Source organism: Lineus longissimus, chromosome 18 (genome assembly GCF_910592395.1).
Source record: "Lineus longissimus chromosome 18, tnLinLong1.2, whole genome shotgun sequence".
In the NCBI taxonomy this organism is placed as follows: domain Eukaryota; kingdom Metazoa; phylum Nemertea; class Pilidiophora; order Heteronemertea; family Lineidae; genus Lineus; species Lineus longissimus.
This window is the reverse complement of record NC_088325.1, coordinates 3416517-3441194: the sequence shown is the minus strand read 5'-3', so window position 1 is coordinate 3441194 and position 24678 is coordinate 3416517. Positions and strand designations below refer to the sequence as shown.

The window sequence follows — 24678 nt, the reverse complement described above, 5'->3', positions numbered from 1 at the left end:
GACGTCTCATCGCTGTCATAGTTATATTCAGATTTTGTCATCGCATTTCCCGACATGCACAGCGAGTTAAGTTCGTCACGCCTAGATCTCTTCCTACGGAGACACCTACAGAATGTTCGCTTTAAGTTCCGACGGAATTTTTTACCGGTGACAAAATAGCAGACGAAATTAATGGCAGAATTTAAATTCATAGCAAAAATGGCGATGATATTTATGACGTCGTTCTGTAGGTGTTTGAATGGCGTGAATTGGCAGAAGCTCGAAACGAGGAAGTCGATTCCTATAATCAAAGTTGGTACTACGCAAATGAGAAAGGCCACAGCGATTGCGACTAGTCTTATTGTTACGTTTCCATGTCGTATCTTCGGCCCACCCTCCGCGCCGTTTCGCATTTCGCGCCTGAAGCGATTTGCGACACTCAAAGACCTGCATATTTTAAAAGTTAGAATGAAAACAATAAGAACGGGCACAATGAGGTTGATGATGGCGCTCAGTGCATAAGGTGTCTGTTTCATGACCCGAGGTATCTTTATAGAAGAGAATGATAGAATTCTAAACACCGTCAGCCATGCGAGGGAATATATACACAATATGGAGACCTGTATCCTCGCTGCCTTAAATGTACAGAATTTAGCTGCTTTTAGCGGGTAAAACACGACAATGAATCTTTCGACGGTCATTATGACCAGCATTCCAACTTCCAACGTCCGGGATGCCTGCACGATAGAGTTGAACCAGTGGTACGCATCCCCCGCGAAGAAGCGCAAATAGAAATTCAGGTCACAAGATATTCCTATAACCTTTATCACCAACACCGGTAGGTAGTAATGGAAGAAATTTGCAGCCAGGTAAAAAGTGTCCACGGATGCAAGAACCTGCAACAAGTAGACCGAGGCGTTGTAGCGCTTATCCCTTGCCAGGACTACCACACTAATTATATTCAGGATACTTCCAGCAATGATAACAAGAATTAATAATATTCCTATGACAATCAGATGAAAAGTGTGCAACTCCTGATCCGGGATGTATAGATGTAATCCTGTCAGAATATAAACACTTTCAAATAGAACTGTATCGTTTTCGAAATCGCAATCCAAGTTTTGCAGTCGCGTGCGATATAGATTTTCCTGAAATTTCCTCAATTTCCGGTTGACGATTGGTGCGAGTGTTGTGAGATTTGATGTGACGATTGCCCGTACGGTGGCGTTGTCGACCATACTCGTTGAATACTCTGCCACTAGGTTTTGGTTAGGCCCTGAAAAGATAGGTAAGGCAATCGTGTAAATCAGCAGCAGACACATTATTCAGACGAATGGGCCTATTTTCCGCCCAAAAGAATGCTTAGATGTAAAAGGAGTTCAAACCCTTTTGAGAGTCCGAACAATGTAACATATTTATCGAATTGTAAGATTACTCTTCCCCCCCCCCCCCTCCTCATCGTCATCATCATCAATGCCGGCGTCTTACTTCTATTGGACTATTGCCGGAGGTATGAAGTCCGCTGCAGGCTACTGTCCACAAGTCACCCTACGCACAGTGATTGGCCGAATCGAAAATAAAACAGGGCATGCACCTGGTGAACGTCTGGTCATCACTGAATATAGCGCTAGGATAGTCTGGCTATCCTCCAAACAGCTATCCTGAAAGAAGAGCTGCACGCATGGGCGTTACATAGTAAAGACATAGCTTCATCTGCGCAGAAGCCATAATTGCGTACGACTGGAATTTCTAGCCTTTTTCTAGGCCGCGCATAGGCTCTATGAACAGCGTAGCGGATCGAAACCTATTTAAATGGGCAACTCGCGCTCTGGCCTACCACCTTCTCAGCTCAGGTAAAAAAGGGGCGTCCATCTCAACGACAGCAACAACAACAAACTCTAGTCTCGCGCTCCAATCTCCTGGCCTCGCCATTGGTAAGGGTTGCTTAGTGATACTAGCACCGTTTACCAGCGTACTTTTGCTGCGGAGAAAATGTTAGCTCTCCTTTCATTGGGAGATTGACGGGCATGCTTGGTGTGACGTCATCGACGTAGAATTACGTCAGGTCACGTACCTGTAATAGATGTCTCAGCCATTTTTCAGTTAAATTGGCACCATCCAAACGCTCATAACTTTTCCAAGAGTTAATCAGCGAGGAACGCTTTAACAGCCAAATAGATTCTTCATCCAAGCGTTTCAAAACATGAAATTTTCTTTATACGTTATGTGTGATAATTTCAGGGTTTGGGGGTCAGAGGCTTGGGAGTGATTTTTGACGGTTTTTAACGCACGAATCAGCTTTTTGACCACGACGGGTTAATTTGAGCCCCAAAACCACACAAGTAAACTAATTGGACTGAAACTTCGTCATTTTCTTCATTTTAGACACACCTCATTCTCAATTTAAGAAGAATTATATTTTGAATGGAAACTACCGCTCAACTGGTATGGTGAGACCACGTATTGATCTCAAACTGAACTATTTTCTTTTACAGGTGCGTGACCGTCAGCCAATAACGTCTTTTAATTGTGCGTGGAAATATTTAAACAAAATCTGTTTGCACTTCTGTATGGGCAACTTTTATCGCATCTTACGGTCATTTCTCAAATTGTGATTATGGCCGTCATGTCCCTTTAAGAATAAAGCACAACTCCGGTGCAACAATGTCACCATACTCCGGCGCAGTAATAGCAGTGTGATGAGGCGGTCCTACTTAAAAATGCTTGAATATCATGTGTGCTTTGGAGAATGCCACGTCACCTTTGTATTGTGTTCAAGAAGGTCTTTTTACAAAATATATATTTTCGTATCCCCTCATTGTCAAACGTGAAGGCGACCTTTGCAATCCGATAGCGCAGTCTTTTTACATCCTCAACACATTTTAAACTGAGAATCATTTCGTATTTCTTTCCTCATTTGAAAGTGAAATATGATATTATTAGACTCAATACGCCTCCCTACTTTGTTTTTCGCTAAGACGCTGCCATTTAGGTTCTTGGAGAGAAGACTCTGCCATTTAAATGTTGACCATACGCACCGCCATTTTGGCTGGAACTTGAAATCCTAAATCAATTAAGACTCTTTCAAAACGAAGTGAATGCAAATTTCAAGGATGGAGTCAGTTCTTTGTTTTCCAGAGAACAGTCTCCCACCATTGAAATTGGTGTTTACCTCACTATGAAGGAGTTCTAATTGCTTTGGAATCTTAAGTTCGAGCCAACATGGTGGAGCCTATGGTCAATCCTTAAATTAGCATGATGTTTGAGTGAACATATTTGAGTGAACATATTTCACCTTCGAAAATATACAGGAGCATTGCAACTTTATTGTTGGGACACCCTGTATTTCAAACAACCTGAATAAAGCCTTGTAAAGCCAATCCGTGAGGCATGAAACACGCCGACACGGCTATTGAACAGACTTTTGTCAGATCACATTTCCATTGCATTTGAACTGACCCCGATAAATGAATATTAAAATGTTGCCGGGGCTTATATGTACCACGTGAGTAGCATTACCACAGTCACATGGTGAAAAGGGCGGTCCGCTGCTACGAATATTTAATGAACTGTCGGTATAACTGAGTAGGTACAGTATTTTGATGTTAGGAGAAGCAAAATTCTTAGCTGTGGGTATTTTACTTGGACTTGAATAAAAGAACACTCTTTAGTGTACAGTAAAACCCCTCTGTTAAAGACACCCTTGGTACTGAAAAGTGTTGTCCTTAATTGAAAGGTGTCCTGATAAGAAGGGTAAAATTGAATGGAAACAATCAATTTGAGACCAAAACTAGGGTCCTTAATAGAGAGGTTGTCCTTAGTGAAGATGTGTCTACTAAGGCCGAAAACATACAATGATCTGATGAACTCTATTTCATTTTAGGAGGCCTAAGCCTAATATGAAGGTAATCGCTTGAAAGACTTTTTTAACTGCAAAATAAAAATATTCACAATCGAGGAGGATTATTTAAATATAAGAGAATTTTTTAGTATAATAATAATAATATAATATGATATAAGAGAATTTCGTTAGCGCTCGAATTATGCAAGGCATATTGTCGAGCGCTTTACAATGCAAAACACTCCCTAAAAAGATGACACTTAAGGAGTGCTTTGAACTGGCCGATGTTACTTGCCAACCGTATGTTACATGGAAGATTGCTCCATAGCTTGGGGGGTAGCCGAGCAAAATGCCCGGTCCCCAAAAGTTACGCAGTGCGTAGCTGGTACCACAAGTAGTAAATCTGAGTCGCTACGGAGTCTGTGAGTAGACATTTAACGGCGATTGTTGACAAAATGGCGCAATTCCACTCGCCTATGATACAGTTAACAATGAATTTTGTTGCTTTTAACCTCTTCTCGTCTCGTGTGAACACCTCGCTCCGCAATTCCGGTATTTTGCTTGCCTTGGACACACATCTCTGGCGTTGCTAAGCAATTATTTCACAACAAGAAGACGCATTGTGCGGGATGGAAAAAATATCGACGCCAATTATATCGTCTACAACTATATCCATCAGTTTATCTCATCTTTTTTTCGGTTTTTAAATACATCCGTGTGTTTTGTCACCGACAACCTTATCATACACGCCATTAAAAATAAAACATGAGCACATTGAAAAAAAAAAGTTATAAAAAAAACTCCGTCGAAACGACGAACTTTGAAAAATTGGTTCGTTTATCTTTTCCCAATGAGAGACTTATTCTATCAAAAGATGACAGCTAGTTATACCAGTCTAAGTCTATAAGAAACTGCGCCAGTGGCTGATCTGAGTCACCATGCAGATAACACAAGATGTTTTTCTCCGGCCTGAAAGATCGAGAGAAAAGTCAACGGATACCGCTTTGTCGCAACTTATGTTCAAAAACACGTGATATGCGTACGCAACGAAATGGCAAATTTTCGTGACGTCATTAGATATACATCTGCACGTATTTCCATTGGCACAGCGAAAGCTCAATACCAGGAGTCATAGTTTCTCGGTTGACCGAGTTATACTTGTTTTGAGTGTCTGACACAAATCTTTATGATGTTCTGTCGCGGTTGAACAATATATGACACTAGCATAGTACCCGAAGGAGGGGTGTTTACCATTGTGCGGATGAAATTAACTCTAAGGTAAGGAAGATCATTGGTGAAAGGTAAAAATATTATAAGGTGGTAATGTATGCCAAAAAGCATCCAGTCCAGTATAGTTTGTAGAGAACCGTTACGTGGGCTTTTTATGCAGCTCCCAGTGATGAGGCTTTTTTATATGACCCCTCGAGCCCCCCCCCCCCCACACACACATAAACGGATCATTTATTTACTTTTCGTGCTACCCAGCGATTAAACTTTTTGGTGATATAAGCCTACCCTAGGCCTGTTCAGGCACCAGCTGATTATTACCCGATCCATCTTATCATTCAACTTAATTTTTATTAAAAGTATTTTCTGTATCGGCCCCGAATCGCGTCCCACTTTGGTCTTCGTAGCCACATTGGTAACTTTCGCTATCACGCCAAAGATTACCACAACGGGGAATTCCCATTGGGAAACCCATGGCAATAACAGGGGTACTGAAATAGATGCTCTTGGACACCGTCATCAATCAGATTACCCCTCAAAATCACGTTTTTTTGAAATTTTCACAGCGGATTTTGGGCAAAGAACATCAAGAAGGTAACCAGAGGTTTTTCATACCGAACATAATAACTGTATTGCGACCTGTAGAACACTGCGGTCAAAACTTCCCGCTTTGCTATGTAATGTATAGAAAACGAAAGCATCTATATGTTTTGCAATGTGCTGGAGTAGGCCTAGTTCACGGATAATGATATATCCTCTGAGTGATTTTGAGTCATATACCAACTTGACCCAGAAGTATTAAGGTAGCAGGAAGGGGTGGGCGTTTGTGGTTTCTGAGTGTTCGGGGGTATAGTGGTGTCTGTTGTCTGCGCTTTAAGAGAGACTGGCATGATGTGGTTTCAGTATTAGGTCTTTCATTGTAGCAATGCGAAAATGTAAGAAATTTTGGTTAGGTCCGTCATAACATAGAGTGACTCGACCACTCTCTTGATTACAGCGGCTGCCTCAGCGCCACTACGCGGGGCCTAATGGTATTAGGCTAAGTAGCTTCGCGCGATATGCACAATTTTGGGAAAACTCAATGAGGAAGTATGTTCCTTAGCATAATCTATTATTAGCTCCAGCTCGAGGTAATCTTGCGCAGTGATTCTTCGGCCCAGATACATTGTGCTGGAAAACGTCTAGGTCTAGTACAATGAACGCCTGGCTTGCGCCAGACTAATACGTGAAGAAGGTCTGGCTGCGCGAGACTACTGTGATAAAAATGACCATTGCAGAGACTCTGTGACGTAGGCATATACTTTTTACAATTAAAAATGCTCTCAAAAGACGATAAGGAATGATTGTTTATTAACATTGCCTGAACTATATACCTTCTAATTATCAGTTTACATAGATAGGTTGGCGTTAGGTCGCGTGCTTTTCTTTCCTCGTGACAATATACAGCAAAATAGTTACAACCCCATAACCGCGCTATTAGTCCATGATGAGATCACGATGACCCGTTATAAATGTTTCGCCAGCTTCGCTATTTTGCCGCTATGCGGCGCGTTGGGTCCTTGCGTCAAGAAGCTTAATCGTGCCACACTTCAATATAGCCTAAATTTCCGAAGTTGGTTTTAATGTGTGTCATTAAATCCTGCAGTGCCCTTTCGCAATGGACGTATGTTGATGAACACGCCAGACTATATCCAAACCACCCTAATATTTCCACAGTGTCACTACACACGGACAAAGTAGGACATTCACCTATCACCCCTTCCATCGCAGGCCTCCTACCCCATTCCACCCTGGCTACCGGCGTGGTTCGACACCCTTTGAATGCAGAACGACATAGACATTCGTTTTAGGGTTAGAATCCCCCCCCCCCTCCCCCACCACCTTTCAAGGGGGTATAGGAAAAAGCTTGATCGCTGAACTGCTGGTGGGATTCACGGCATTGTGACTTATGAATGACCTGAGCGTGGATCCCGGCGTGGATTCCTGGGGATCGTTCGGAAAATGGGATAGTATAATTATGTCTGTGATGGAAACCCCCCTTAAACCTAGACTCTTTTTGGTCTCCCTTCCCAACCGAATGCATGGAGGATTAATCACTTAAGAATAATCTCCTTATGTTTTCTCTGCACAGCCTAGCAGCCGCTCTCAACCTTCTGTTGGTGTCCCCTTGATCAAAGTCCTCAAGATGAATTGTGGACACCAACACCGCCGCTGTGTCAGGAAGATGGATGCACCGTATATAACAAATTCTGACGACGGCTCTTCTGATGATTCAAGCGAATACTACGTAAAAGACGGACGAATCTACAAACGCGGTTTCAGAAAAAGTCTCGGGAAGCGTCTCTACCAACTTTTCCTGTCGTCCGATTACTGTGACGTCACTCTCGAAACAAGGACAGGCACTTTCAAAGCACACAAAGTCGTTCTTGCAGCAGCTAGTGATTATTTCAAGGCTATGTTCTCAACAACGTCTGTGGAAGCTCAAAGCAGTGTCGTGTCATTTAAGGAGAACCCTTCGATTACGTCGGATGGATTATCAGCAGTGTTAGAATTCGTGTACTTGGGGTCTTTTCAGGTTTGCACCAGGAGACTGCGTGAAATACTTGAGGTTGCGCGTCATCTGTTAATTCCTGATATGACCAAATCTTGCGAATTTTTTATGATTGAAGAATTGAATTTAGATAACCTTTCTTGGCTGCTTGAAGCTGCTAGAGATTTTGACCTTGACACTGAGCGCTGCGAGGATCAATGTGAACGTATTATTGAAAATGCCGAGACGAACATTAGTAATTATTTAGGCATGTTTAAATTTGCATTGCAGCTAAACAAAGAGGAAATACTCACGAAAGTTGTTCGCTTCATTGCGAGTGAACTACCAAACCTCACACGTCAAGAGGAATTACTAGACTTGATGGACACCGAGACACTACGCTACTTATTGAAGGAATGTAGGCACGAGATTTTCAATGACAGGACTCTGATTTTGTTCGTTACAAACTGGATAGAAAGGAGGCCTGAAGACAGACAACCGCAGCTCTCAAACCTGATGGAAGAGGTCAATCTTCTCTGCTTCGATGTAGAAACGCTGGATGCTATCACTGAGATGCCATTCATAAGAGAAGAAGAAGAAACGAGGAGATTGATTTCAGAAGCGAAGAGCCAACTGACCGCCATGACTGGAGTTAGCACTGAGGATTGCGATTCGTATTTGGTCACAATGGCCGGCAAAGATATGAAGTTTGACTGCATAACAGGTCAAGCGGGTTTTACCCAAACTACTTTGGATATAGTTGTCAAAACACAGGGAAAACGTGTCGCGACCTTCGTAGTTGTTGGCAACCTACTGTTCCTCTGCTTAAGATCTGATGCCCTGGGAAAATCCCCATGCTTTATCTACGACGCTAGGCTTAATGTTGCGAAGGAATTGTCAGCTTTACCTGGTCAAAGATCCTTGTTTAAAATGGTGTGTTTGCGAGGAGAGGTTTACGCGATCGGTGGAAAGGAGGGCAACACGCACGGAAGAACAACGGACAGCTGCAAAGTTGACATTTACAACTTCAAAGCAGGTCAATGGCGAAGTGGAACCCCCCTCCCTCGTGCTTTCAACTCCATAAGGGCAGCAGTTTTGAGCGGCAGTATCTATGTCTATGGGATATACCTTGGGGGTTCAAGTGCATTCCTCCGATACAATCTGGACAGTAAGAGTTGGGAATCGAAAGGAAATAGTAGCTTCAACGGTCTGGATATTGGTATATTGCTCCAGTGTGGCGAATACCTGTACCGATTCGTAGATTCGCCCAATGGCTCCCCGAAAAGTTCACCCAACGTTTCCCCGACTTCTGCTACAAGCATAACGCCACTTTCCTTTGACATTGAGCGGTACGATCCCTTTCCAAACAGCTGGACAAGTTCGACGGTACTTTTCGATCACGCATTTGAAGACTTTAGAATGGTAGCGGGTTCGGAACACATGGGGAAGATACACATCGCAGGAAACTACAAGCGCAACACGCGCAATGCATGCAGCAGAACAGGCAGCACTGCTGCTTTGTTTCGGTTCGATGAAGCTGCAGGGAGGATGGAGGTAGTGAAGAATAATATACCGAGTATCAGTAAGAACATGGCAGTAATGCGCATTCCGCGGAGGGCAATTTGCTAAATCACCGCCAAAGCAGGAGTGACCCATTGCTCTGGCTGTCAGTTGTGTTCTGAGATGCAGAGACATGGGGGAGGGGGGTGGGTCGTAAGTTGCTTCTCTTACCGATACAGGTGGCCCCCAGGTTGACAGGCCCGTTCCTGGTGCAACCGTTCCTGGTGATCATTCAGGAAAAGAAAAAAATGTTACTACGTAGCTCCTTTTATTGCTTGACCGCATACACCTCGTACAAAGTATGTATGTAAAAACGATTTACATGAAATAAACTGGATGGTCCCGAAAGGTTTTAGCCACATAAGTTCCTCACTGACACCAAGGTCAGTTATGAATAAAGTGAACATGAACTGATTCTTCAAAAGAGTTAGTCCTTGTGCAACTTTCACTTGTTGTTAAGTGTAATGGGCTTAACCTCCGTGGGTTAAGGTATTGGTTTACCTTTTACAACACAATAGAAACAAGGCCCCTCCATTACAGTGTTGGAGGGGTACAATCGAATAAGAATACGCCCCTCAAAATGAACTAAGTCGTCATTTCCTTTCCAGGTAGCCGCGTATATTTCTCAGGCAAACCGATACCTTTAGCCACCGTGCTAACTGCATGAGTTAACGCAAAGTTATCGACATAACTTGTTTTGAGCAACCTGACCCAGATGCAAAGATATCCTTGCACTTATTACCAATACCGTCCTTTCAATTTCATATGTAAGATTGGCAATTTGTTTCCTGCATCATTGTATTTTAACATAAATAAATGTACTCTGTTTCCTCACGTATACGTCTTTGGGCGCCATATTTAAGAGGCCCGAAGGGATGAATAGCTTGCATACCTAATACAAAGGTTAGGCCCTGTGGATTGGACTGATTGGCTCAGATCGTGGCGCAGACATATGACCAGAGACAACCACTACTTGCAGTCCACTACCATTGGTCGATGGGATTTTAAATGATTGAATGGGTTGCAGTGTTTGGGCTTCATTCATGGTGTGACCGAGGCAGAGCAAATGGACAATTCCCATTCATCAACCCTATTGCATTCCCCACCCAATGTATGGACACTTACATGTGTTTTGTATTAAACTTCAAACTTCAAATAAACTTTATTGTCACCATATAAAAGGTTATTTACATAGGTATATGACATATAAAGTATAATACATGATGTATACATTCTTACACAAAGCTAACCACTAAAGAACTAATAAGACATAAAACAACTAGACAAAATCATGACATCATTAAACAAAATAACCAAGTTATTTTATCAATTTCAAAATTTTCCATAAAAAGGCACCCACGATATGACAAATATTTGTATCATTCCCCAGTAAACAATAGTTAAAAATCTGTTGACTCGCAAACTCCCGAAATATACCATTAATTAAATTTAATTCTTCTAGGGCTTGAAAACGTATTGCCTTCAGATCAGGCTGAACACATTCCATAATGACATGATACTCAGACCCGATCTCACCTGAGTTACACAAAGAACATAGCCTTCTTTCCCTCGGGATATTTTTTCTTCTCCCAGACTCAATATCAAAATCATGATCAGAAAGACGGACCTTAGAAATAGCTCTTCTAAACAGAGTGTTAACCAATGAGTCTAAATACCGTTCTCTTCCAAAGTTGACCTTCAGAGAAGAATACAACTGCAGCTTACTTTTGCTTTTAAGTTCATCCATCAAAGCACGCTCTAACAACTCCCTAATCTTCACCCTTATTTTCCCCACAAATGACTTATTTACAGAATCTAAATCTAAATCTACCAAGTCAATTCCTATCAACTACAGTAAAACAGCTGGGAAGTCGAAATAACTGGAGATGCCAACTTGCAAGTTCTTAAACTCTGCTCTCATAGCTAATTGAGCTAACTCATTATTCATAGATATAATATGATTTATAAAATTTAAGACCGATATAAAAATAGTATAAGATAAAGGAAGACGCCCCACCTCAGCCAGAACGGCAGCATTACACGTTTGGCGCCGAACTCCCAAGATTGACTTACAAAATTTCACATGCACCAATTCATGATCAAGACGTCCACAAAATACCTGTTTTCTAATGTGAGCAACTGTAGGCTTACGAAAAACATAAGCACCCCATACCTCAGAACCATACAAAAGTTGTGGTTTTATAAGAGAATCGAATAAACTGAGCAGAGTCTTTACTTGAGTACCCTGGTAAATATTAAAATGTTTATTCAACTGATAAACTGCCTGCTTTGCTTTAATTGTTAATGTCCGCTCTGCTTTCTTAAAATATCCATTACAAGAGAACATAATACCAAGGTACTTGACAGATTCAACAAACGCAATCTGTTCATCACCAATTCTAAGGGAAAGACCCTTCTTGAACCTTTTATTGAAACATATTGCCTTCGTTTTCGATATATTAACAACCAACCGCCAGCGCTTGCAAAAAACAGACACTTTATCTAAAGCTCTTTGTAAACCTTTCGAACTCTGAGACAAAATTAAGAGGTCATCCGCAAACAATAAACTGGAAACAATTCTTCCTTCAAATATTACTGGGTCCGTGTCTGGAGTATTCAAGTAATCTGGTAAGTCATTAATGAATACGTTGAATAATGATGGACTCAAAATACACCCTTGGCGGAGGCCAATATTCTGTTTGAAAAGATCCGAGAGTCTGTCATCTACTTTAACACAAGAAACAGATTTCTCATAAATATCCCTAATCACTCTTACAAATTTCCCACTTATTCCACTTTTTAGAAGTTTATAAAACAAGCAATTATGATTTATCCGATCATAAGCTTTTGACAAGTCTACAAAACATGCATATAAAGGACGATGCTTTCGCTTAAAACTTTGAACAATAGAAGACAACACGAACATGTGATCAGCAGTTCTAAACTTGGGACGAAAACCAATCTGATTCTCACATAATATTTGATTTTCTGAGAGGAACACATTTAACCGGTCATTTAGAACCCCTGTAAAAACTTTACTCAAACAGCTTGACACTGTCACTCCCCTATAATTATCTACGTTAGTAAGGGAACCACCTTTATGAATTGGGGAAACAATGCCCGTCCCCCAAGAGCTAGGATATGATTCACTCTTCAACACAAGATTACAAATTTTGGTAATAGCCTCAATAATAGCTTGGGGACTTGATTTTATCATTTCATTCAGAACCATGTCATTACCAGCCGCTTTACCGACTTTCATTTTCTTTACAACCCTTGTCACTTCCTCAAGTGTTATCTCACCATCCAGTAACTTACAAACTTCATGTGCCCCATCCTCCCTAATCATCTCATCTAATTTAGATGACATATTCTTTAAAAAACTGTCATCAAAGGACTTGTTCGTAGATTTTGCTAAGTTATTCAATAACCCATTGAAATGATCATACCAAGACGAAATATCATCAATGGGATTCTCTTTGCGGCATTTTTTCAACTTCCGAATAAGAGACCAATAACCTTTCGGATCAGATGAAGCAATACTAGTCAACTTAACCATTAAGGCATGTTTTGCCTTTCTATTTTTCTCTTTCACCACTTTCTTAAACTCTTTCTTCTTCTTCATAAACCGACCACGCAATATAGGATCTCTTGGATCTTTACCAAGGGCCTTTCCTAAAGAAATAACCTCACGCTTCAAGAAGATACATTCTTTATCAAACCCTAATTTATCCTTCTTAATCACTTTCTTTCTTCCCTTCTTTTTTAAAGTCATTTTAGCTGCAGCCTGTAAAGTGGTAGTTAATTTTTCCACAGCTAAATTACTGTCATTCATAGAATCACACAAAATTCCCTGAATTTCCTCCTGCAGAAAAGGCACATTAAGGGCTTGCACAAAATTATCTCTATTCAAATTATCCCATACAAAACCATCCAACCTAAGAACATCCCTTCTTGGTATTGTGGAAATACGATCCCTCTTCAAATAACTTACATTCATTATTAGCGGTATAGGAAGACGGACGTATACATGAGGAAACAGAGTATTTCAGGTGTCAATGAAAAATGAACCAGTTGAGATGCAGAAGTAGGCTATACAAACACTGATTTCACTGCTTATTTAGGACAGCATCATCAATATAAATCTTTTACAGATGTGTTTGAGCTATCGCCTAGAAATACCAACCAGAAAATCCACATCGAGTGGCAAAGAACAGAAAATAATCGCGGTTGAATCTGCCTGTGCTTTCAATTCATTTGATGTCGTCTGCTAGCCGCTTCGGTAATCATAGCGGACAGTGATTTGCTGACACTGTCCGAATTCCCGCACTGAGACTGGGACAAATAAAATGTTCCATTTAAAGTAACTATTTTTGCGATTATCGTATGATCACATCATATCGTGTATGTCTGCGTTTGAGCAGGGCAAATTAAGCCATTTAACCCGTGGCACTTGTACCATAGCTCCAACTCCGCTGCCTATCCTTAGATACTCTAACAGAAGCGTAATTTCAGATGTGGCTTCATTAAACCAAAATAAGGAATAAACCTTTCTCCCAGGAGCCTCACTCTTGGTATAACTTGCCACCAGGTAAATTCTACCCATGTGTGTTAGTCCAGACTCGATCCTGAAATCACTGAATCCTTGCCTGATGACTAATTTCGTCCATTGCTCCGACATGGGATCATACCGCTCAGCTAGGAGGCTGCCATGTGGGAATTTGTAGATGTGGTAGAGAACAGTCACACCAGGAAGAATGTGGCCAATCACTCCTAGGTCAGAGCATAAATTGCCATCGAGTTTCCTCAGCTCCCATCGTGCATTGTCGAGGTCGTACTCAATGAATACTGTTTCGAGATCGCGGTTCTTTTTGTAGAGGGCGTAGACATAGATTTTACTCTGTAAGACTGCTGCCCGAAATGACCTCAGGTAACAAGGGAGAGGGCTTGCTTCCTCCCATTCGTCTTTACTCATGTGGTAAATATCTACTCTTCGTGTAATCTTTCTGCGCTTAAACCCGCCAATAACGTATACATCACTTCCCAGGCACACCATCGCATAGCGATCTCTTGTTCCTTTCAATGAAGCCAGTTCCTTCCAGACGTCGTGGCTGGGATTATAGCTGTAACACGAAGATTCCCCATCTTTATTTGGTCGGCCTAAAATGAACAGAGTGTCACCGAGAGATAACACGGATGAACAGCTCAGATTGACCTCACGTGTTTCTCGCTTGCGGCTAGGTATGACGAGAATATCTGACATGGTTTTCGTGACTTTATGATCTGTGGTACAGTAAAACACGATGTCGCTGTCAGGCATTGTCGCCAGAAATATATAATCGTCCAATCGGTGTTGCTGGACAACTGACAAATATTCCACAGCTCTTGAAATGGCTTTCTTGACTCTTTTGTCCTCTCGTATGAATGGCATGTTGGCAATTGCACCAAGACTGTCAACATCAAAATAGAGAAGGTTAACCTTCTTCATCAACTTTCGCAGCATTGGCAGCCTGTTTTCCGGACTCTTGCCTACCCACTGGACGATGAATTCGACAAGGGTCATGTCTGTAAAGAGCCCGTGCCTGTTTTCTCCTAGCATTTCTAGGAGCATCTCTTCCGTCATGATTTCCAACAGTTCTTGGGATGAAAGCGATGAGAGTTCCCGAGCAATAAAGGTGATCACTTTCGTGACCAGTCCATCCAAATTATTTGCTATTGCAATGCCAAGAATTGGTAGATAATTCTCGGGATTGACCATGTTTGCATCAAAAGCCTGGAGGAATAACTTGAGGGTACGTGTTTCAATTCCAAATCTCTGAGCGGTTTCATACAACCAAACACAGTTATCTGTAGTTACAGGCAACTCGTTAAGAAAGTTCTCGCACGTTTCTGCAATCTCTGTCATATGGAAATGTCGCGCCGCCTCCAGAGTTTCAGCGACATTACTCTGTTTAGGTTGATAGGATCCTGGATAGTCCAAAATATCATCCAAACCAGCGAATGGAACATTGGGATTGTTTGCAAAGGAGACGATACCATCCGATGCATCTGAACATGGTCTTGAGTAAATGGTGTTAAAGTACTCACTGATCGCAGCCAAAATTTCATTATCATGCGCTTTTGCAATCGTTTTCATATTCGAGATGCCCGTCTCAGTGTCGGCGGACAATAAGCGCTTGTCTCGAACCTGCTTTGAAAAGTTGTCTTTCGATTCACGTTCAGCAGTTTGACAAGGCTCTGTATCAACGCAGGTAATGCCAGTTGCACCCGATCCTCCGAAATCACCCGATTCGTCACCACGACGGCTAATGTCAGTGATGTTGTAGTTTGCATCACTGCAATCCATCTTTATCTTGATAGGGACGCTGATCATAGCACAGGCCCCACGTGGAATCACTATGTCGTATACCAGCAACTCAATATCCCTGGCGAGTTCATCAAGCCGGAATAGAGAAGATACAATGCGGCCACCTTTGATGTAACTTGCTACAAGGTAAATTGTACCCATGTGTGACATCGCATACTCAATGCTGAGACCATTAAAGCTTGTCCGTGTGGTAAACTTTTTCAGATGCTCCGAGTTTAGATCATAACTCATAACCAGAACCTTGCCAGCTGGTATTGAGTAGATATAGTAGAGTCTGTCCATACTAGAGAGAAAGTTTAACTTCTTTTTTCTTCTAAAGTAATCGAACGAGTCAATTTTGCCGATGAAATCAACTCGGAATTCCTTAGACTTCCATTTTCTACTGCAGTTGAACTCATCGATTACCGTAGCGATTCCTTTGTCATGATCGCCTGGGCAACGCACATAAATGCTACCGTGTAAGACAGCAGCCTCTGGGGACGAAATGGGACAGGGAAGTGCAGGTCCTTCCTTCCACTCGTCTTCACCGAAGTTGTAGATATCCACACGATCTGTCGTTTCACCGTTCTCCTTCCCACCGAGGGCATAGACCTCACCATCCTGGCAGACCATCTTATAGTTCTCTCGTGAACCTCGCAAAGACGCCAATTCCCTCCAGATATTACGGCTAGGATTGTAGCTGTAACATGGAGATTCGCCATTTCTATCTGGTCGTCCCAAGATGAACAAAACGGCACCTACAGATACTAAGGATAAACAGTTCAAATAGACCTCATCTTTTCTTTGCTTTCGACTTGGTAGTACAAAAATATCTGGTATTGTTACAATGGACTGTTTAGTGGTGCAATAGAATTTCATGTCCTCGTCATGCATTGCGACAAAATATGTGTCATCAATGCTATTTTGCCCGATAGCAGTTAGACGTATCACAGCCCTCCCAATTTCCATCTTTGCTATTTTGTCCTCCTTTATGAATGGCATGGTGGTAATTTCATTCAGGCTGTCCATGTCGAAGCACAGAAAGTTTATCTTTGTGATCAGTCCCGAGAGCGCCGGCAATCTATCCTTGGGATTCGTATCTACCCACTTTACGATGAATTCAATCAAGGTAATATCTGTGAACATTCCGTGCCTATCAGCCTCCAGCATGTCCAATAGCATCTCTGCGGTCATTGCTTGAAGTAGTTTCTGAGAGGATGTAAGGTTTGGCAGTTCCCGAGCGATAGAGGCAAGGAATTTTGTAATCACACCATCCGAGTTTGAAATTGCCACTGCCAAATCAAGCAGAATCAACACGTCTACATCGTTCAAGTCAACCACGATGTTACGAAAATATACCTCAATTCGTCTAATTACCATTAAACGACCAAACTTCTGAGCAGTTTCATACAGCCAAGCGCAATTGTCTTTTCTGATGGGGAACCTATCAATGTATTGTTCACATTCTTCAATGACCCCTGGCATCACGAAATGCTGTGCTGCCTCATAAATATCACCCACGTTACTCTTTAATAGTTGTAAAGGCCGTTCATACATACGGTCTAAAATAGCATCCAAGGCAGTGGACGTGACATAAGGGTCGTCTTCGAAGGAGACGACATTGTGTGAAGTTTCTAAACACGTCGTTGAAAACATTGTTTCGAAGTATTCACTGTTCTTCGACAATACCGCCTTATGCACTTTGACTGTAGTTGTGTTCGTCACAAGTGTAACATCACAGTCACCAGCTGTAAACCACAAGGTCTCCATATGTTTTGTGAACGATTCTCTTGAGCCGTTAGCACTTGGTTCTAGACGCATCGTATCTGTATCAGCAGTGGTAGTTGCAGTCGTTACTTTGAAATCACCAGAGTCATCTGTCTTATCATGATCACTCCGACCAGGGGACTCATGGGAGTAGGCCCAGTATGGCCCATCTACTCCTTTAGCGCTGGCCATTTCTCTCAAAGGGGAGTGGGCCGCTGTTAAGAAAAGAAAAGAGCTATGGAATTGAGGTCGCAATGATTATACTGGCATGGATGGGACAACACCGACCTCTGGCACCAAAGCTAGCATTGTAACTACTATCGTATGGGTGTAAAAGGCTCACACAACACTATTGATGTTATCAAAGATATGAAACCTAGTCGCTGGGATTGCTCGTCATTTTGATTCTGAACTATTGTTGACTGTAGATGCCCTCAAACTGCTTTCTTCGGCGCAGCACATGGTGGTAACTTTTTTATAAGTCGCTATACACCTTTCCAGAAATGGGGCGCTGAGTGTCCGAAATAGTAATGTCATAAGGGGAAACTAGGCCTTATGGTGGAGGGACAAATGAGATAGTCATGGTTGACCAACACACTTGAATGCCTTTAATGACGGACAAGGGGGAAAAAGTTAGTTCAAATGCAAGCCACCAATTTCGGGAAGCATGTATACTAATATCTGATGCCAATATGACTCTAGCCTTTGAGTGACGTCTCCGCCATTGCCACAATGTCGTATTTGGTTTCCGTTGATATATTTGGTACCCGACATGCAAAGCGGCCTGCATGCACTTTTTGAAAGTGACCAAATATGTTTTTGGGATGACTGCATGGCCTCAGAGTTGCAATCTCTGGTCAACCGGTTTAATCTGAATATCGTTTCTCAATAGGGGCATACGCCGTTAGTTGAAAAGTCGAAATTTGTAAGTAATAAAAGTAATTGAATAATTATAGAAATTACTCAACAGTGCAAGAGAATTGGTGGAATTACATTGATTGCAGCAGTGTTGACCTATAAACTGGCATTTTAAAAATATAGAGCTTTTCTCAACTGAACATGATAACTGCATTGAAGCCTTGTGTATAACTGCATTTATATTTCCTAAGCCTTCAGTACGTTCGTGTACGAACGGCCAGTGAACCGATATCGCTTTTCTTATAGCTTCGTTGTTTGCCAAAAACCGCGTTCGGGTCCTTGCATCAAAGACAAACTGCGTGTACTGCTAAAGTGCGGAATATTGGCATATTCCACTTCTTGCATTTTCTGCCGATTTTTTTTCAGTAGAGCGTTGAGTAAAATTCAACCAGCTTACCTTAGAATCCTTCTCCCAGAACATCAATGTTTCGTCTTAAAATGCGTCACTCTATACAGCGTATGAGATAGGTTTATGGATATATGCGCAGAAATTGTGAAAACGTGTCATCATACGAATTGACATATAAACCTCGTTCAAGGAATGTTTTCCCGGGATATGACCCAAATACGCAGTAAACCTTTGTTATTGAATGATAATGCAATGCACTGGTGAAGATTTCAAATAGCCTCAGGTGATAATGTACACAATCAATATGGGATATGTTCATGTTTTTTATGTTGAATACCTACAATTTATATTCGTGTTAGAGAAAAGACGTATCGGGTGGCCCAAAAAAAACCGTCACTAAATTAAAGATTTAACTTCGCTAAATTGAATATATCATGTAAAAAATTTGCACACATTTGTAGCCAGTTGTTGGGTATGTTTGGTGCAATGTCACGGTTTTGCGTTTACTAGTTTTTTCACAGTGAAAAAATGAAATGCTCTGCCGCGGTGTTGGTTTGCATTTTAGCTCCACTCTTTTGTGGCTTTGGTGAGACAACCAGTACCTCCAGTACGGTATCAATTCCTTATTTCAAAAGCTTACCAGTAAACTCCACAAACATTACTTCTCCCCCGCATCAGGTGAAAAACTGATCATCTCGGACGAGTTGATGGCGGGAAAACACCATGTCCCAGGTTTGACGACAGTCGAGGTTGATGTTTAGACTTATATGTACTTCGGTTGAGGCTCGTTCGACATTTGATTTATAAGCTTCTGCAAAATACGACAGTGAGAAGTCATTTAGATAAATTTTCGAATGTAATAATCTGGAGTTGTTTGCCATTGTCTAGAATAGCATGTTTTACGTAGGTTTAATGACAGTCGACGTTCTTCCGTGGGGAAAAGTTTGCTCTAGGTTGGTTTTACCTCCTGAAAAAGACGATAGTAAGAGTCGTAGTTTTAAAGAGTAACTGTAATTTCTGTCGAATAACTGTCGATTTCTCGAATTCATTATTCTTAGTAGAGAGTAACTTATAATCAGTGTAAAATGTGTGGAAAACTTGGTTAGCCCCTGACAATTTTACTTCAAAGGCCAGAAGCCGGTATAAAAGGAGCTCCTAATGGCTGACATCCAGGCACGTGACCAATAACCGGGGCATTCAAACCTCCGACACTTTCTCCAACAATCTCACAGATATCTCTGGCACCAGTCCAAGGTGTTCCTTCAGACTTGTCTACCAAACTCATGAATATCTAATCTGCATGTCTGTCAAAATACAGCCCTCCCTTTGGTATACATGTAGTTGATGAGATATTAAAACATTTTTATCTGTAATGACCGTTAGTACATCAGGTTGATGGACAGATGAGGGAGGAGTCTGCCATATTTGGCTAGTCAACTGACAGATGAGTCAGTCACATGATCTCTACACTGAGGTTATTTCAGTGAGTAATAGGTGTAATGTATTCATAGCACAGAGAACTAGGACAAGTGGGACTGGCCTGCTGTGCTACGTCACACCTTGAGATAATTGCCATACCCGGGTAAATCTGAGCGTGGGGCTTCTGGCCTTTAAGTTATTGGTGAATTAGTGTTGCATCGTTGCCCTCGAAAAAAGCAAAGTGTCGATCACCTGACTGAGAGGAGGGATGCACGGTTTACCTTGACAGCCGTATTAGTAATCTTTCACCGCTGAACAATCAGTCACCCGGGAGAAGATGCCGAGTGAAGGCAATAAAGTCATGCATTACTGACAGTTGCTTATTGCCATAAACAGATGACATTTGCGATGACACCCGAACCAAAGATAACGGCGGGTTGGCGTCAAAACAAGTGAGTCCTGTCGACGCAACCCGTCGAACTCTGTAAATTTAGATGTACCAACCATAAACTCCCTATAGAATTAGGCCGATATAATAATACCCCCCGACTAGAACGTACATGTAATAAATGTAACCTCGGAGTAGTTGGAGATGAATTTCACCACGTCCTCGTATGCTCCTTCTTTTCAAACATTCGAGTAAATTACATTCCAGCCGACTTTCACAGATATCCCGATTTATTTAAATATGTAAAACTTTTGAACTCGCCAAAGAATACATTAATAAAACTAACTAAATTTTTGTCAAAGTCTCTCCAACTACTCTAATCATATTGTAAGCAAATTCGTATTCTTTTGTTGATGTTAATGAAATGGCCAGGGCCATTGTGCTCACCTCCTGTGAAGGGAAGATGGATGAAGCATTAGCATGGTTGGGGTACATTCGTACCAAGTTAGGGATCTGTAGCTAAAGCAGTGACAAAACGTGCCGTCATTGTAAAATGGCGGTGCCATAGGAAAACTTTGACCTCTGTGACCTTGAGAAGTAGGTCAAATCAAAAACCCACATTTATGAAATGTATCCTTGCTAGGAGTACCTACCATAAAAATGTTATGAAAATCAGATCACTATTAAACGAGCAATCAAACATTTTAACGTTGGACATTAAATTTGGCCCCCGGGTGGCCAAACTAAGAATTTTTCAAGATGCCCGCCTGGCACCCATATTGGCTATCACATTTGATAAAAAATCAAGGATTTAGTAGAGAGTACATAGATATACATCCAGATCAAATTTGGTTGCAATCCGATCATTAGTTTCGGAGTAATAGTACTGTGTTTATTTTTCAAGATGGCTGCCTGGCGGCCATATTTGATGTCCGAACGGCCGAAATTTTAGGGGTGGAATAGAGAATCCCCAGATACATGTCCACACTGGTTTAAAACCTTCTAGCTAAAATAGATAGGAAACATGCTACTGTTCAGTGAATCAGCAAACTTTGACCTCTGTGACCTTGAAAAGGAGGTCAAATCAAAAACCCGGAGGATATATGATGCACCTTTGCTAGAAGTACCTACCATATTTTTTTCAAAATTTCCCGACTACTATTAAGGGAGATATTGCATATTTTCACTTTTAACGTTTGGCCCCCTGGTGGCCAAACCATGAAACGAATCGGACCGAAACTTGGTCTCCAAGGTGTCATTACATAAGGGTACATGTGTACTAAGTTTCAACTCAATAGCTCTAACAGTTACGAAACGTGCCCTGCTAACGGACGACGGACGACGACGGACGACGACGACGACGACGACGACGACGACGACGACGACGACGACGGACGACGGACGCCACGGTATGGGATAAGCTCACCTCTGCTAAGAGGTGAGCTAAAAAACCTTCGCATGTATATTCGTATTTCTATTGTATATAGGTAGTTTTGTGCTCTACGCAATGTAATTTTGTTGAGCAATAAACCTTATTCTATTCTATTCTATTCTAACAGATTTGAGAAATTCTACCATGATACTTTGTTCGGAACTAGTTCACCCTGGATAATAAATCACCAAGACATCTTAGAAATAATGGCTTTTGAGCTCTTGAGAAGTCTCCAAAGCGAATTTCCGAGGGGCAATTCAATGCCATGCTCACGCCTCAGTCGGCATCAAAGCAATTGATGCATCTTCTGAATGGAACCCTATTGCGAGCCTATTGTCCACATGTTCATCAGGACAGATCTAGCTGATGATTTGCGTCAGACTTTTAAACAGCAAATCGAGAAGGTGCGTGTTCACCTCCCGAGAATCCCCTTTGAGGGTTTTTTAGCCAACACAGATACCAATGGAGGTTTTTAGGGAAATGAAAACCCATCTAAAAGATCTTTCACAAGCTCAAAAACCTTCTGGGGTTTTTCATTTATTAAAAAAAAGTCTCTATACACCTTTCCAGAAATGGGGCGCTGAGTGTCCGAAATAGTGATGTCATAAGGGGAAACTAGGCCTTATGGTGGAGGGACAAAGGAGATAGTCATGGTTGACCAACACACTTGAATGCCTCAAATGACAGACAAGGGGGAAAAAGTTAGTTCCAATGCAAGCCACCAATATCGGGAAGCATGTATACGGGTTGAATAACTGTGTCTACTGGGAAACCCTGAAAGGTTTTTCAAAAGCTCTAAAAGCATTATTACTGAGCGTGTTGTGATGTGTGATGTCCGGCCTCACATGAAAATAGATAGTGTAAATGTTGTAAACTTTCATCTTGGCGAATGAAATGCTTCCATTTCGTGCTCAATTTCCGTCCCTCTTCTCGAGGGAGGGGAACAGTCGGTCTATTTCAGCATAAGATCCCCAATTCTTGCCTTCCCATGAACTTCAACTTTCACAAATTCAAATTCAAATAAGTTTATTGTGGCCTTATAAAAGTTACATTTTATATCAGCTGAAGTTACAATAAACTGGTGCAATGTGCAAATAAGACAGGATAGAAGGGATTGAAGAATTTATTCAGACCTTAAAAAGAGAAGAAGTGCACTGCCACGTGCCTCGGGCTTGACACCCATCAGTCAAATACAATAAAAACGCTCCCTTTATCTACACAATAATAGATGATATCAATCAGAATGTCATCTTTGATGGAGCTGTAAAAAAATATCCACAGGCAGACCTCGCAAACAAAAAGGTAGCACAAAGTGATCTTATCAGGTGTGACTTTGACACTAAACTCCTCTCATGATTTTTACTAAACACGAACGTTTTCAAGAAAGAAATTGATTTTGCGAAACCTTAAAATGGTTGAGTGATTTTAATTGATTGTAAATGTTCGCATAAATGTCAAAGTATGACGTCATGTTTTGTCTAATCAATTTTAATGAAACGATGATATATCGTCTGTGGGTAGATTGGGTCATTATTTTCCAGTTTCCGCTTCTTAAAACCCACATCAAACGCCGAAAGGTCAAGGCCAGCCATCACGGGGCGCTAGTGAATGAGCATTTAGCAAACAATAACACCAACCGAAGTGACTTATAATTCTATATAAGACGGCAGACTGTCCACTATGGTTACTCCATGCACTGCCATGACTGTCCGCTATGGTTGCACTTGTACAGTCATGGCAGTGACACTGGTAACCATAGCGGACAGCCTGCCTTCTTTTATTGTATTTCAAGACACTTTATAGAACACTTTATTTGAGCCAAATGCTTGTTATCATATCTTCCTATTCTGGCGTATGTGTTACACAATAATCTTCACAACTTGGGCAGATATGGTAGAAATAAGGGCATTTGTAGCCTGAATTAGGCATAAGTCTACAAAAATACTGCACTTTCTACTTCTTTAAGACAGCTACATCAATCTAAACCTACTAACAGCTGTCTTCAAGTTGTCATCTAGAAATGTCTACCAGCAAATCCACGTCTGTCGAGTGCCACAGAACAGGAATGATTCGCTGTTGAATCTGCCGGAGTTTTCAAATGTGTTATTGTCGTCTACCATAGTGGACAGTGACTTGCTGACACTGTCCGGATCCCATACTTTTTTCGTTCAAAGGGGTTCCGAAGCTTGCCGATAGTTTTGGCAAGGGTTTGAGTTGGGGATAGTGTACAAAAGATTATTAAAACACGATAAATTTTTATTGAACGGCTGATACGAATACAGACTATTGTCCATTTGTGAATGGTTTGTCCGCATTTTTTGGGGCTCTGGAGCACGATCTATAGGTTGGATTTTGTTGAAGATCTGAGCTTCGAAACCAAACAGGACTTTTAGGGTTTAAGATTGTTAGTGCAGAAATAAAAAAAGGTTCTTCAGCGAAGCCCAGTGGTCATTTGGGGGGGGGGGGGGCACTCCGCTCGGATAAAGCTACAATGTTGGCCGACACTAAAGCGGATCCGAGGTTTTGGCCAATATTCTAGGTCGTCCACACTTGGGGTTTTTGTGTGACAATATTAATACTGGCAGTGAGGTATCAATTTCTATTCTAAGATACATGAAATTAAACAATGAATAATGTTTTTCAAATGCTTTTTGACTGCTTTCATATTTTGCAACAAACCAAGCGATTTTGGCTCCCAAGACCTCTCAATTCAAAACGAGGCACAGTGCATTTACACTTCAAACTGCAGTTCATTCTAAATCCAGGTGTTTTGGAATAACTAACATGAACCAACTACAGTCAATGTGCAAAACTGTTTGAATCCTGCTGATCGTCTTCCACGTATCTTTCTTTTGCTCAGCACCAACTGACATTTCCATCATCGGTGCTTCTATCTTCATCCCTATTCAACCATCTCCGATC

The 24678-nt window shown here is 41.6% G+C and overlaps 2 protein-coding genes across 7 annotated transcripts in view; one reads left to right on the top strand and one right to left on the bottom strand.

The window, feature by feature from the left end:
- Window positions 1-5057: 5057 nt before the first annotated feature.
- On the top strand, window positions 5058-9420 carry LOC135502009 (kelch-like protein 28). Its single transcript, XM_064794444.1, has 2 exons — window positions 5058-5098; window positions 7179-9420. Exon 2 carries the CDS (start codon window positions 7233-7235, stop codon window positions 9204-9206), a length of 1974 nt encoding a protein of 657 aa, XP_064650514.1. The 5' UTR covers window positions 5058-5098; window positions 7179-7232; the 3' UTR covers window positions 9207-9420.
- A 9-nt stretch (window positions 9421-9429) lies between these two features.
- Window positions 9430-24678, bottom strand: part of LOC135502008 (uncharacterized) — a 188193-nt gene continuing 172944 nt past the window's right edge. For 5 of the 6 annotated variants that reach the window (XM_064794441.1, XM_064794439.1, XM_064794438.1 and 2 more), the window contains 2 exons: window positions 19158-19328; window positions 9430-17465 (listed from right to left, as the gene is read on the bottom strand). In XM_064794441.1, coding sequence (XP_064650511.1) covers window positions 13528-17465; window positions 19158-19176 — 3957 coding nt within the window. In that variant the 5' untranslated portion in view covers window positions 19177-19328 and the 3' untranslated portion in view covers window positions 9430-13527. Of the gene's footprint in view, window positions 17466-18565; window positions 18689-19157; window positions 19329-24678 lie in introns of those variants that run through there. The other variant, XM_064794443.1, reaches the window with a different exon arrangement.

Bases quoted from the DNA above. Each gene is read 5' to 3' on its own strand.
- LOC135502009 (XM_064794444.1), top strand. From the start codon at position 7,233: ATGAATTGTGGACACCAACACCGCCGCTGTGTCAGGAAGATGGATGCA.